Source organism: Bubalus kerabau, chromosome 2 (genome assembly GCF_029407905.1).
Source record: "Bubalus kerabau isolate K-KA32 ecotype Philippines breed swamp buffalo chromosome 2, PCC_UOA_SB_1v2, whole genome shotgun sequence".
NCBI lineage: Eukaryota > Metazoa > Chordata > Mammalia > Artiodactyla > Bovidae > Bubalus > Bubalus kerabau.
The window spans coordinates 37,549,069-37,564,411 of NC_073625.1; the positions used below are offsets into that span (position 1 = coordinate 37,549,069).

Sequence of the window (15,343 nt, forward strand, 5' to 3'; positions counted from 1 at the left end):
GGAAAACTAGTTTTTACCAACTATGTGTATATAGTTGATCAGAGCCTACTTTCAGTATCATCTCAGGTGTTCACTTCATGTTATGATTCTTATGTTACAGAGAATTGTAGAGTGTAGGTAAAATCCCAAAGCTCTTTCTCATTATGTAACTTCTAGAATCAGAGATCTTGCTTCATCTGGCTCTTGGCAGAGTAAGAAGGAGGTGTGTTTTGGCTGTAGGAATCACCAAAGAAGGAGTTTATGCTTGGTTGTAGCTCTGCTTTCAACACTGCACTCTCAGCTCTTATTGCCACAGCATCTCAAAATCTTCCAAAAACTGTCACATGGATTATAGTTTGCAAATGTATACTTGCTGATGATACAAAGGAGTAATTACAGTATTCTCCTAATTGATCCCTCCAAGACAGAATGCAAAGTTGGATTCATTCTTAGATTATGTTAGGCTTTCCATTACAGTTGAATATCCATTAGTAAGACACTATTTTAAGACACACCAAATCCCTTTGGAAAATAAAAGGAATATATTAATATTCAAGAAAATGACCTCAGCATTCTGGAAAACACTGGTGAAATAAAGACTCAAGAAAGCATTGACAAAGGACCAGCTTTTCATATGGATAGAACTTCTTCTTGAAGGAATTTAGTGTTTCCTTGGTTCAGAACTCATTCTAGGTTGCTGCGGCCTCTTTTACTTATTGAAAATAAACTATCAATGTGAATGTGCCATGGTTAGCAGGTAATACCTATTCTCAAGATTTTGTTCTTCCTGGATTTACAGAATGCACTATAATGCTTAACAACTCAGTATCTAGGTCGCTGCTCATTTAGAACAAAATTGCAGAAGGCAGATCTAAAGAAGAGCTGGCACAATACTCAGAGTTACAGTTTGAGACTCAGTTTATCTAAAACCATAGTCTCTGTACTGTGCTTCTGCTCCCCAAAGATGGTAAAATGACAAGTAATCCCACTCCCAACTATGAAATGTATAATATACATTCATATTAAAGGTATATTTGAATCATCACAAAAACTCCATGAGGAAGATACCATTATTGGCATTTACGGGGTCAAATGAGGTTCAGAGGAATTAAATCTGATGTTACTCAATTAAAGTCTATTGACTATACTACAAAGCTACAATCATCAAGACAATATGGTACTGGAACAAAAACAGAAGTATAGACCAATGGAAAAAATAGAAAGCCTAGAGATAAACACACACACCTATGGGCATCTTATCTGTGACAAAAAAGGCAAGAATATACAGTGGGTAAAAGATAGTGTCTTCAATGAGTGGTGCTGGAAGAACTGGACAACCACATGTAAAAGAATGAAATTAGAACACTTCCTAACACCATGCACAAAGATAAACCCAAAATGGACTAAAGACCTAAATGTAAGACCAGAAAATATAAAACTCTTTTAGAAGAAAACATAGGCAGAACACTGTATGACATAAATCATAGCAAGATCCTTTGTGACCCACCTCCTAGAATAATGTAAATAAAAACAAAAGTAAGTGGGACCTAATTAAACTTAAAAGCTTTTGCAAAACAAAGGAAAATATAAACAAGGTGAAAAGACTACCCTCAGAATGGGAGAAAAGAATAGTAAATGAAACAACTGACAAAGAAGTAATTTCCAAAATATACAAGCAGCTCATATAACTAAATAGTGAAAAACAAGCAACCCAATCAAAAAGTGGGAAGAAGACCTAAACAGACATTTCTCCAAAGAAAACAGATGGATGGCTAATAAACACATGGAGAGGTGATCAACATCACTCATTAGAGAAATGCAAATCAAAACTACAATGAGATATCACTTTACACTGGTTAGAATGGCCATCATCAAAAATTCCACAAACAATAAATTCTGGAGAGGGTGTGGAGAAAAGGGAACGCTCTTGCACTGTTGGTGGGAATGTAAATTGATATAGTCACTATGGAAAACAGTATGGAGATTCTTAAAAAAAAAGAAAGAAACTAGGAATAAAACCACCATATGACCCAGCAATACCACTTCTAGGCATATACCCTGAAGAAACCAAAATTGAAAAAGACACATGTACCCCAGTGTTCATTGCAGCACTATTTATAATAGCTAGGACATGGAAGCAACCTAGATGTCCATTGACAGATGACTGGATAAAGAAGCTGTGTTACATATACACAATGAAATACTACTCAGCCAAAAAAAGGAACACATTTGAGGCAGTTCTAATGAGGTGGATGAACCTAGAACCTATTATACAGAATGAAGTAAGTCAGAAAGAGAAAAACAAATACCATGTATTAATGGATATATATGAAATCTACAAAGATGGTACTGATGAACCTATTTGCAGAACAGCAGTGGAGATGCAGACATAGGGAACTGACTGATGGACAGTGGTAGGGGAGCGGAGAGAGAGGGTAAGCTGAATGGATAAAGCAGCATGGAAGCATATACACTAACATATGTAAAGAGGTAGTCAATGGAAATTTACTGTATGACTCAGGGAACTCAAACTGGGGCTCTGTAATAGCCCAGAGAGGTGGGAAAGGGCAGGAGGTGGGAGGGAGATTCAAGAAGGAGGGGACATATGTACACCTATGGTTAATTTATGTTATGTATGACAGAAAGCAAACCAACATTGTAAAGCAGTCATCAGTCAATTAACTATATATATATATATATATATTATTTTTTTTTAAAAACTTAAAATTAAAAGGTCTGTAGCCAACATGAATATCTGGATCTTTTGATACTACAGCTTATTTTTCTTCCATGCAAATATGGTAACTAAAATCTAGTGGGAATAAGTAAGTAAATTACTCAGTATCAAGCTTTTTTATAACATTTGCCTGTGATAGCTTCTGCTTTTGCCAATGGTTTTTTGGTCTTATAAAGTTATATTATTTATTGAGGGGCTCTAGTCCCAAAATTGGATTTGTTTTAAGTCAAATAGTATATCAAAGGCATGGTCTGTGCAGATATAAGAAAAGTGAAGTAAATGAAAGGCTGAAATGAGAGCAAATACTATAGCCTTCCAACATGCTTAGAAATGATTACTGTTACATTTTTATTCAGGTAATAAGGCTTTACATTTAAAATTTAAATTTTAAGATATAGAAATATTTTTGTTGTTGTTTAGTCCCTAAATCATGTCTGACTCTTTGTGACCCCACAGACTCTAGCCCCCAGACTCCTCTGACCATGAGATTTCCCAGGCAAGAATACTGGAGTGGATTGCCGTTTTCTACTTCAGGGGATCTTCCCGACCCACGGATTGAACTCATGTCTCTTGCATTGCAGGTGTATTCTTTACCACCGAGCCACCTGGGAAGCCATAGAAATATATAAAGAACATAATAATTAGCTTAATCTTACAACTTGAAGATGATAACTTTTTTGCCACATATATTTTACTCTTGAGAACACATACATACATGCATGCAATCTGTCTAGATATATTGTTTTCTGAAATAAAAATTGTACATATATGAACAGTGTGTATAGGGGTGTATTATATATAAGCTGTGTTTTCTCCATTTTCATAGACTGTATTATGAGCCTCTGTTCACATCTAGATTACATATTCATATCACTTTATAGTGACATTACTCTCTGCGCTAGTTTCTGTTTGTATTGTACGTTATTCAGTCAATTCCTAATTATTGAATGTAAAGCTGTTTTTTATATTCGCTATCATAGACAGCCTCATGATAAATATGTACATATTTCTGGCATAATTATATTATCACTCCTGTTAGATAGGGAATTTAATTCCAAAGTGCATTCGCTGTCTAAAATGGAGCTTCATTCTAAGGCCTTTTAAGTTGAAATAGCACTTTTTCCTTGAATAACTATACAAATTTATACTCTCACCAGGACTGAAAGGGACGCTAGTTTCCTTCATTTCTGCTGTCACCAAGTACACATGAATTGTATTTACTCTCTGTGAATATGCAGTTCAAGTACTTTGTCCATTTTTCTATTGAAGTGTCTGCTTATATTTTCTTAGTATGTTCATATAATATTTTAAGAATATTAGCCCTTTTCTCTCTGTCATGTGTATTGCCAATGATTTTTCTACTTTATTGTCTGTCTTTTGTTTACAGTGTTTTCTACCATAAAAATAGTTTACATTTTGTTTTCCTGTTCACTTCTAGAAAGGCCTTTTTTCAATCTAAGAGTATAAATAGGGTAAATAGGGTAACTTTTATTTTCTAGTATCTTTTTCATTTTTTATACTGCATTTTCTCTGTTGTGAGTTTATATGCTTATGTTTTTCTTCTGTTTCTCTATTGGGTAATCAATTGTTTTCTCTTAGAGATGTAATTATTGTTAGAGTTATTTTCCTTTTTAAATTTTAAAGTACAAAACTGATTTGCCATGAAACTTCACATAATACTTAGCTGAAAGCCCTCTTCACCAACAGCCTTCTCAAGCAATAGTTTGGTGTGTACCTTTCACCGTGTCACACAATGTTGGTGTTGTATTGCAGCTCCTTTTGGTAAAGAGAACATTCCTGCCTGTTTCTTGTGAGACTCATGTGATCAGGTTAGGTCACAACCTGGCTTTGATTCCAGCTGAGTCATGGGGGAAAGTACCCCGGGGCCCAGAGACCCACCAATTACACAGTAATTGGTAATGTAATGTGAGAACATTACTCTGGGTGTTCAAGGGCTAGTCATGCAAACAGGCAAACAGAACCCCACCCATGACATGTTCCTCTAGGTGGCAGTGACATTGATATACCCATGCATTTTGCCATCTTTCTCTTCAGTAGTAATCCTTTCAGATTCTGAGATGTTGATGATTCTTGAATCTTGTGTCTCATGTGCCATTTTCCTGAGAAAGATATTTCATACACATTTAATTGGAAGACTGTGAGAGGATATTTTATCACTTTTGTGTAAGCTAAGGTCTCCTGTCCACCTGACTCTTGATGTATTCAGTAGAGTAGTATTTTGTATAACTGACTGGTGTATCATCCTGTAATCTTTAAGAAAGCCATGGATTAAAAAAAAAAAAGAAAGCCATGGATTACTATCAATACCAGGCTTGAAGTGATGAATCCATATGCTCAATTCACACAACAGTGAGGAAGAGGAAAATGCTGAACTGCACAGCCAGTTTTATTATCTAATAGGAAGGAACCCATTTCATAAGCTACTGCCTAGGAGGCTCTGTGATAATGTAAGAAAACTATCTTAGATTATGTTTCTCAAAATGTAGTACAAAAATCACCTACATCAGAATGACTTGGAGTGTGGTGGAAAGACTTTCAGTTTAACTGTATTTTGATTTTTAAAGCAAATAAATTAATTTTGTACTTCAGAAATTAGAAAGGGAAATCTGTAAATTGTTGGAATGTAGATTCCTGATGTCATACAAGATACCTGGCAGGGGAGGTGGGAGGCAAGTAGCTACATTTTTAACACCTCTTTGAGACTTAATGTCCTAAGTATTTAATTATATAATTAGACTTAAGATGGGATAATCATGGCAATATAAAAATAAACATTTGATGATGTATTTCACTTTGTATATAAAGTTAAACAATGTCCCATTTTCCATAGTTTCGAGGTATAATTTAGAAAAAAAATTATTTTTTTTTAGATATGGTAACTACTTCAATATAACTTGGAATGTTCTACTTAATTGAATACACCAATATAGACCGTTAACTAATTAGCAGAATTCATGTTCTCTGAGCTATTGCAGCATGTCTTTTTACTGGCAGAATAAATCTTGATGATCAGACTTTTTGGAAATACTGGAAGGTTCCACCAAAATGTAAACCTTATTGTGATTCTGTTATTAAAATCTATGGGATCTTTTGTTCTAAAATAGTTTTCATAAACTAAAATTCCTAATTTCAAGCATCCTGCTTAATTATATTTTATTGATGTTAATTACTAAAAGTGAAACAAAGAATTATCATAGACTGAATTCTTATCTAATCTTATTTATGTTGGAGGGTAATAGAAGCTTAGATAACTTTTAAACTTACACATTCATCAACTTTGTAAAACAATGAGAAATAAAATAGGCTACTTTAGAAATTATTTTAAAAATTGTGTCTCAAAATTTTCTATCCTAATGACCAAATGTGTATTTTATATTTTAATTGTGATATTTAATTTAATTTAACTTGTGTTATTGATTCAAATTAAAAGATGAATATAATTCTACCAAGAAAAGTTAAGCAATTTGGGGAAAATAAATAATATTTTAATAGAAATCTATCATGTATTTTATATATATATATATATATGCTCATATACATATTTATATCAAACAAGCCTGAAGGTTTTCTAGTGCATCTGTTTCCTTAATCTGAGAAGTACTATGTTGCATTCTTCTTCCACAGGCTTATGCAGGCAAAGAAATGGAGGAGCAGCTGCGGTCAGTGTCCAGTGTGGATGAACTCATGACTGTGCTCTACCCCGAATATTGGAAAATGTACAAGTGTCAGTTAAGGAAAGAAGGCTGGCAACATAGTACAGAACAGGCTAACACCAACATAAGGACAGGAGAGACTCTAAAATTTGCTGCAGCACATTATAATACAGAGATCTTAAGAAGTAAGTATGGGAAAAGAAAATATATAATAAGCTTCATATGTCAACCTGGCGCAAATTGCCATTCTGATCCTTTAATTTCAGCATTTGTAATACTATTGAATACCTTTAAGGCCAAAAGTAAAACAGAAAATAAAGAATTATTTTCCAAATACAGAACTTTAAGATTTCACTGTGAGTGGTTAAAGTGGTTTCTTGAAAAATAAAGACAGGTGCATGCATATCAGCACACTGTGATTTTTTTTTTAATTGAGATGATACCCCATCAGAAAAATTTTAAAACATACAAACAAATTTTATACACTGTAACACTTCAATCACTTAAACATTCTATATCACAAAAAAATAATTGCACATAACTTTTCTTTTGCTTTGGATATAGAAATGTTTACTTTCTACATCATCCAAAATCATCTTGTCAACTGCTATTTGCTTCTTGTTGCTTTGGATGGAACTTAACTTGAGAGCTAGACTTTGGTAAAGTTAGTGAGAGATCTCTAAGCAGCAGTCACAAAAAATTATGGTGTTGCACAAAGTGGCATAGACCCCCTGGTGATCTATTGTTGGACTACTTAAAAAATAACTCCTTTCAGTTGTTAGATATTAACTGATATAACGGTTTGAGATTGCAAATTATTTTGAGAACAAAAGCAAACAAACAAAATGGCTTCATGACTGAATAACCCACAGTTTATATCTTTTTTTCCTAGAAACTTTATTTTAGGGGAAATAGGAGAAAAATAAACTAGAACATGTAAGAAGTACATCATCTATAATGAGGTCTTTAAAGAGTCAACAGTGCCGTAGGTAAAACACCAACTCACTGGAAACAGAATTCCAAGAGAAAAAGCATGAAAGGAATAGGAAGTTTTGACTTTCCTGAAAAAAAACTTTGTTCAGGATACATGTCCCAGTTGCTAGAAAATACCTTCTCATTTCAAGTAGCTATCACCAAGACATGGTCACCAGCCTAAAAATGAGTTTCCAAACCAAAGCCATCATCTCATTCACAACTCAGTTTAAAAAGAGAAATTAAACATGTTGTTTATATTTGTTTTGCAACATTAAAAATACTAGATATAATAACAAATGAGCATGATTCTATCTCCATGGGTTTTATAAGCATCTACATGTTAAATTTTCAGGGATCTCCCAGGTGACTCAGTGGTAAAGAATCCACCTGCCAGTGCAGGAGCCAAGAGACAAGGGTTCAATCCCTGAGTTGGGAGGATCCCTGGAGGAGGAAATAGCAACCCACTCCAGTATTCTTGCCTGGGAAAAAAACCCATGGACAGAGGAGCCTGGAGGCTAAGTCCATGGATTCACAAAGAGTCGGACATGACTGAGCACACATGGACAAGTAAAGTACTGTAGAATCTATTCTAATTGTCTTGTTGAATCTACTATATTTGTACGGTAGAATCTATTCTAATTGTAAGGAAGCATAACACTAATAACTCTGCAATCCATTGTGAGTGACTTCCAACTGCTGTGGGTTTTTCCACTTTGGCATCTGTGTAACTTACGGCCTTCCCTGTGACCCGACAGGTATTGATAATGAGTGGAGAAAGACTCAATGCATGCCACGGGAGGTGTGTATAGATGTGGGGAAGGAGTTTGGAGCAGCAACAAACACCTTCTTTAAACCTCCATGTGTGTCCGTCTACAGATGTGGGGGCTGCTGCAACAGCGAGGGGCAACAGTGCATGAACACCAGCACAAGTTACCTCAGCAAGACGGTAGGTGTGCGGCTCCGGCAGGGCGCTCCCCGGCCCGGCTTCACCTCTGCTCCCCTTCAAGGAGCCTGGTTCAGGGACTTCCCGGAAGTCCAGTGGTTGCAACTCTCCACCTTCCAATACTGGGTGCGCTGGTTCTGTCCCTGGTCGAAGACCTAAGACCCTACATGCCTTGCAGCCAAAGAACTAAAACATAAAAAAAAAGCAATATTGTTACAAACTCAATTAAGACTTTAAAAATGGTCCACATCAAAAGAAAAAAATTTTTTTAATAAATTAGCTAAATTCAGAGCTGCCTCTATTGTCTGTGAAGAATGAAGTTAATTTTTCAATAGTTGTGTTTTTTATGAGAGACTATCACCAAAAAGGAACTGATACTTTGTGAACTCTGTTTATATAGTGGCATCAAAACCACGTTTTAAAAATCAAATGGAAAAACTTAATGACAGTATCATATTCTCCAAAAGGTAGTATTGATTTTTAAAAGATACTTAAGATTAAAAATAAGCCTGTTTTTATATTCAAGTTAAACTCTTATTTAAAAGGAATTTTGGTCTTCTGAGTCTGATGAAAAAAACATGTTGACTTTTTTTAAAGTTACAGAAAATAAACGAGGAATTTAGGAATTATTGTAAAATACATTTTTTTAATATCTTTAGTTGTGTATATTTTAAAATATTTCAGTCAAGTGGTATGATATGCATCCTAGACAATATTGTTTATTACTGTGGTACTTCGTTTAAATGAAATATCAACTTGCATTGATTTTTTTTAAAGGCATAGATATACCAGTTGAGTTTTCCAAAGAATAAAGGGCTATGTCTCTTTTAAAATTAGGGTGATATGCAATACACTCAAATGATAGGTTTTTGAAAAATTATTTTACCAAATAAAACAAAATGTATCTATTAAGAGCTCATAATTTATCATTTTAGAACTGCCTTATTGGATTTAGTTGATGAAATTTTATTTTTTAAGTGCTTATATCGTATAGATTTGAATGACAGCTGTTGTAGTATTGGAATTTTAGTGTTCATTTCTGGAAATTCCTGTTTTTTTCAATAGTTCACTTATTTACTTGGCGATATTAAGTTAACAGTTGACAACATCCAAAGATATTTTTCATTACTCAGTTCAGTTCAGTCACTCAGTCGTGTCCGACTCTTTGCAACCCCGTGGACTACAGCATGCCAGGCCTCCCTGTCCATCACCAACTCCCGGAGCTTACTCAAACTCATGTCCATTGAGTCGGTGATGCCATCTAACCATCTCAGCCTCTGTCATCCCCTTCTCCTCCCACCTTCAATCTTTCCCAGCATCAGGGTCTTTTCAAATGAGTCAGTTCTTTGCATCAGGTGGCCAAAGTATTGGAGTTTCAGCTTCAGCATCAGTCCTTCCAATGAATATTCAGGACTGATTTCCTTTAGGATGGATTGGTTGGATCTCCTTGCAGTCCAAGGGACTCTCAAGAGTCTTCTCCAACACAACAGTTCAAAAGCATCAATACTTTGGCACTCAGCTTTCTTTATAGTCCAACTCTCACATCCATACATGACTACTGGAAAAACCATATAGCTTTGACTAGACGGACCTTTGTTGGCAAAGAAATGTCTCTGCTTTTTAATATGCTGTCTAGGTTGGTCATAGCTTTTCTTCCAAGGAGTAAGTGTCTTTTAATTTCATGGCTGCAGTCTCCATCTGCAGTGACTTTGGAGCCCAAGAAAATAAAACCTCTCACTGTTTCCATTGTTTCCTCATCTATTTGCCAGGAAGTGATGGGACTGGATGCCATTATCTTAGTTTTCTGAATGTTGAGTTTTAAGCCAACTTTTTGACTTTCCTCTTTCAGTTTCATCAAGAGTCTCTTTAGTTCCTCTTCACTTTCTGGCATAAGGGTGATGTCATCTGCATATCTGAGGTTATTGCTATTTCTCCCAGCAATCTTGATTCCAGCTTGTGTTTCATCCAGCCCAGCATTTCTCATGATGTACTCCACATATATAAGCTAAATAAGCAGGGTGACAATATACAATCTTGACATACTCCTTTCCCCATTTGGAACCAGTCTGTTGTTCCATATTATTGTTTCATTACTAATTCCCCACAAATTCTTCTACTGTGTGTTAATTAGAGAGTGTTTTAAATGAATCTGGTTTTACAATGTCTCAAGCTTTATAGAGTAACATTAATGATTACTTTAATATTTACATTAAGTAATTCAAAATATATCTTTTAGATACCGATGCCCAACATTTTGTGTAAAGTTCCTCAGTCAGGCTTTTTCTCTGAGACATCAAACAAACCCCAAACAACAACAGTGCCATAAAAAGCACCTTCTAGTTTTCCCTCTCACTGCATGACGTCATCTCTAGTCAGAAAGAAGAAAATCGTCTCTGACGGGACTGTCACCAAATCAGATGTTAATTTGTTAATTTTATCCCGTAAGTGTCTCGAATCCCCATGTCCAGCACCATGTCTGTCATCCAAAACACTTCTGATGCACTTTCCGACTTAGGAAACACCATCCCCCTTGCTCTCCCAGCTTCCCCGTCCCTGCTTCATAACCATCCTCTACACCGCCCCCGAGGATATTTTCAAACACATAAGACTGATGCTATCAGTTTCCAGAGTAAGAGGGCTTCAGCGATTCCCAGTTGCTCCTAGAATGAGACCAAATTCTCTATCACTGCCTCTGCCTTCCTCCACCGCATCCTCTTAACACGTATCTCCCTTGACCTCCCTCTTTCTAGTCCCTGTGTTCTCAGCTTCCTTCAGTTCCCCCTCCGCCCCAGACCTTTGCACACACCTCTGAGCCGTCCTGGCCTTCTAGTCTCCTCCCGCTAAGATCCAGCTCCTCAGACCTCAACTCAAGTATGGCGTGGTTCCAGGAAGTCCTGGGGGAGATTTTTATGACTGGTTTACACTCAGTATTCTTGAAAATTCTTTGTGGTTTCTAATACTTTTCTTTCAAAGCAACAACTATACCTTATAATAATTGAGTTCATAATATAGGGTCATTATTATTTGATTAATGTCTATCACCTCCACAAAGGGAAGAACAGGTCTGTTTCATGCACTGATCATCTGGGTGCCCACCACAAAGGGAGTGCATACCCCCTTATCAGATCAGATCAGATCAGTCGCTCAGTCATGTCCGACTCTTTGCGACCCCATGAATCGCAGCACGCCAGGCCTCCCTGTCCATCACCAACTCCCGGAGATCACTCAGACTCACGTCCATCGAGTCAGTGATGCCATCCAGCCATCTCATCCTCTGTCGTCCCCTTCTCCTCCTGCCCCCAATCCCTCCCAGCATCAGACTCTTTTCCAATGAGTCAACTCTTCGCATGAGGTGGCCAAAGTAGTGGAGTTTCAGCTTTAGCATCATTCCTTCCAAAGAAATCCCAGGGCTGATCTCCTTCAGAATGGACTGGTTGGATCTCCTTGCAGTCCAAGGGACTCTCAAGAGTCTTCTCCAACACCACAGTTCAAAAGCATCAATTCTTCGGCGCTCAGCCTTCTTCACAGTCCAACACTCACATCCATACATGACCACAGGAAAAACCATGGCCTTGACTAGACGAACCTTTGTTGGCAAAGTAATGTCTCTGCTTTTGAATATGCTATCTAGGTTGGTCATAACTTTCCTTCCAAGGAGTAAGCGTCTTTTAATTTCATGACTGCAGTCACCATCTGTAGTGATTTTGGAGCCCGGAAAAATAAAATCTGACACTGTTTCCCCATCTATTACCCGTGAAGTGGTGGGACCAGATGCCATGATCTTCGTTTTCTGAATGTTGAGCTTTAAGCCAACTTTTTCACTCTCCACTTTCACTTTCATCAAGAGGCTTTTTAGTTCCTCTTCACTTTCTGCCATAAGGGTGGTGTCATCTGCATATCTGAGGTTATTGGTATTTCTCCAGGCAGTCTTGATCCCAGCTTGTGTTTCTTCCAGTCCAGCGTTTCTCATGATGTACTCTGCATATAAGTTAAATAAACAGGGTGACAATACACAGCCTTGACGAACTCCTTTTCCTATTTGGAACCAGTCTGTTGTTCCATGTCCAGTTCTAGCTGTTGCTTCCTGACCTGCATACATATTTCTCAAGAGGCAGATCAGGTGGTCTGGTATTCCCATCTCTTTCAGAATTTTCCACAGTTGATTGTGATCCACACAGTCAAAACCGTGGACCCTCTCACCAGAAAAAAGATGAAGATATAGACACATCCACAGCACTGATCATCCAGGTGCCCACCACAGAAGGAATGCACATCCCCTTATAGGAGCCCCAAAAAACCATGGACCCTCTCACCAGAAAAGAAATGAAAATACAGACACACCCACAGCATTTGCCCTACAGTTTTAGGGAGTTGGTTCTCTGACCCTTAATCCTTAAGTGTTCAATCAGACTTTAAAACAATTCTTAATGTTTAATAATATTAAAACAGTTGATTAACTCACTTGTGTAATTTTTAAGTGATTCTTTTACCAACCGAAAGTGTATACTATAAATTTCAGCTCCATCTTTTTATTTTCCCCGCAGCTCCATCTTTTAAAAAGGTCTATTTCTTTAACAAATTGAAAAGAATTTTTTCCTTTTTTTCCCATTTATATTTAATACAAGCAAAAGTCAACATTCTATTTCTCTTACTATCAGCTTACTAAATATGTGTTTACATGTGTGCTAAGTTGGAGTCCCTTAGGTAAAAGTCTGAATTTGAGAAACAGAAAATCAGTTCTTTGTTAGTAAGCAAAACAAATATATTTAGTCTTCAACAAACCATTAGTAGTTTTCTGTGACCACTGCATATTTATTCTCTAATTAGGTCACTGGTCCAGTTGGGTCACATATTCACCTAATTGGTATCAGAATGAAGATTTTTATGTACAGACAAGTATTAACACAGCATACAAACTGCTCTGCCACACTGGGGGCCTTAAAGGGGTTTGCTGCTAAGTCACTTCAGTCGTGTCTGACTCTGTGCGATCCCGTAGACGGCAGCCCACCAGGCTCCTCCCTCCCTGGGATTCTCCAGGCAAGAACACTGGAGTGGGTTGCCATTTCCTTGTCCAATGCATGAAAGTGAAAAGTGAAAGTGAAGTCGCTCAGTCGTGTCTAACTCTTCGCGACCCCATGGACTGCAGCCCACCAGGCTCCTCCATCCATGGGGTTTTCCAGGCAAGAGTACTGGAGTGTGGTGCCATTGCTAAAGGGGTTTAGGCTTCAGAAATTCTAAGTCTCCAGGGCTAAGAGCATTTAGTGCTAAGTTTAAGTGCTGCTGCTGCTAAGTCACTTCAGTCGTGTCTGACTCTGTGCGACCCCATAGATGGCAGCCCACCAGGCTCCTCTGTCCATGGGATTTTCCAGGCAAGAACACTGGAGTGGGGTGCCATTGCCTTCTCCAGTTTAAGTGCTGTGTTTAAGTAAAACAGAATTTGATCCAGTAGCCTCAGTACTTAAACATCAAACGTGGTATCTTTTTCCTGTAAGAAAATTAAGTCTACCTTATATCATATGGAAATAGTTCTGGCTGTATTTCACCTTCTTTCACCACAAGACCACAGAATTTAGGATTATTTTATAATACATTTATGATGTTGCTACTATTCGTTTTACCTGCTTCCTCCCTATTATCTGCTCACAAGAAAAACAATCGGAATTTGCTGCACCATTTTTGAAGTCTGTCTGGTTTATTGTTGTTGGTTTATGTTGTTTTCCCATTTTGTTTGGATCCTTTTCAATAGACTTGATACTTACAATAATCACTTTTCACAATTCTTATAAATTCTGATCTGAAAGCAGCAGTTTTTAACTGTGTAACTATAAATAGTAGGGTAGTTTTCATTTTAGTACTTGAATTTTTAAAAGATTTTCAGGAGTTTGCAATTAAAAATTTAAAGTCAGTTGGGAAGGAGGCACTTAGTCTTCTGGGCCCTGCCCCAGGTACCCTCCTCTGATTGCACATGCTCTCCTTCCTCAACTTCTCTCTCTGCTCTTCTGGGGATCCCTCCCCCAAGTCTTCATCTCCACCTCAGACTTCTCTCGTGGTTTCCCCACAACCTACTCAATCTCGTGACTGGGCTTCCCCCAGACAGTCAGAGTCAGTCTGTGTCACACCAGATCCCATCCCTCACACACCAGATCCCATCCTATCCCTGCCCCCAATCACATCCTCACAAATAAGTCAATAAATCTTTTTATTTTTTCAGTATTCTCAGTCTTAGTAAATTATGCCGTTCTTTTATTAGTCCATTGATCTGATTTTTCTTCCTTTCACTAAAAGCCCAATACCTTTCCAACATCTCTGGGATCCGTCAGTGGCTTTAATCTGCTGACCTCACCCTGGTCTGGACCACATCCATCCATTACCAGGACCATTATGCATGGACCAGCTGCAAACTGATGTCAGAGCACCCTTCCTTCTTCCCTTCAATCCCTTTGCCACATTATAGCAGTGTTTCTTCTTTCTAAATGATAAATCTGACACTGCTCAAAACTCTCCAGTAACATTGCCTATTGACACTGAGCCAGCATACAGCAAATGTCTGGGTAAACTGGTCTTTGTGTTTGAAACATCTCCTTACACACCACTCCATATCCCCACTTGTCTAGCTAATTTCTACTCGTCCTCAAGCCTGGACATAAATGTCATCTTCACAGCATCCTGTCCTATGCTTCAGTAGCAGCCTTTATTGCTCATCCAGCATAGCATCATCACCTTACCAGTCAGATCATTTTACTTCCCATGCTCTAAACCCCAAGAAAGCAAAGACTGTGTTTGGTTATCACTATGGGGCATAACAGTGCAGTGGTTGGTACACAGTAAACACTGGGCACTAAATAGAATGAATCCTTAGATAAAAAGGAACAGATTTGAGGTCAAAGGTAGAGTTTTAAATAGGCTGATTTTGAAGCATCTGAGTGGTAAGTAGGTGGAGATACCAGAGGAATGCTGCCAAGTCACTTCAGTCGTGTCCGACTCTGTGTGACCCCATGGACTGCAGCCTACCAGGCTTCTCCGTCCATGGGATTC

At 37.6% G+C, this 15,343-nt stretch overlaps 1 protein-coding gene across 2 annotated transcripts in view; it reads left to right on the forward strand.

Moving 5' to 3' along the window:
• The window catches only part of VEGFC (vascular endothelial growth factor C), an 87,237-nt gene that overhangs the window by 51,225 nt on the left and 20,669 nt on the right, over positions 1-15,343 (forward strand). For both annotated transcript variants that reach the window (XM_055567468.1, XM_055567467.1), the window contains exons 2-3: positions 6,362-6,575; positions 8,121-8,311. In XM_055567468.1, the coding sequence (XP_055423443.1) occupies positions 6,362-6,575; positions 8,121-8,311 (405 nt within the window). The remainder of the gene's footprint in view (positions 1-6,361; positions 6,576-8,120; positions 8,312-15,343) is intronic.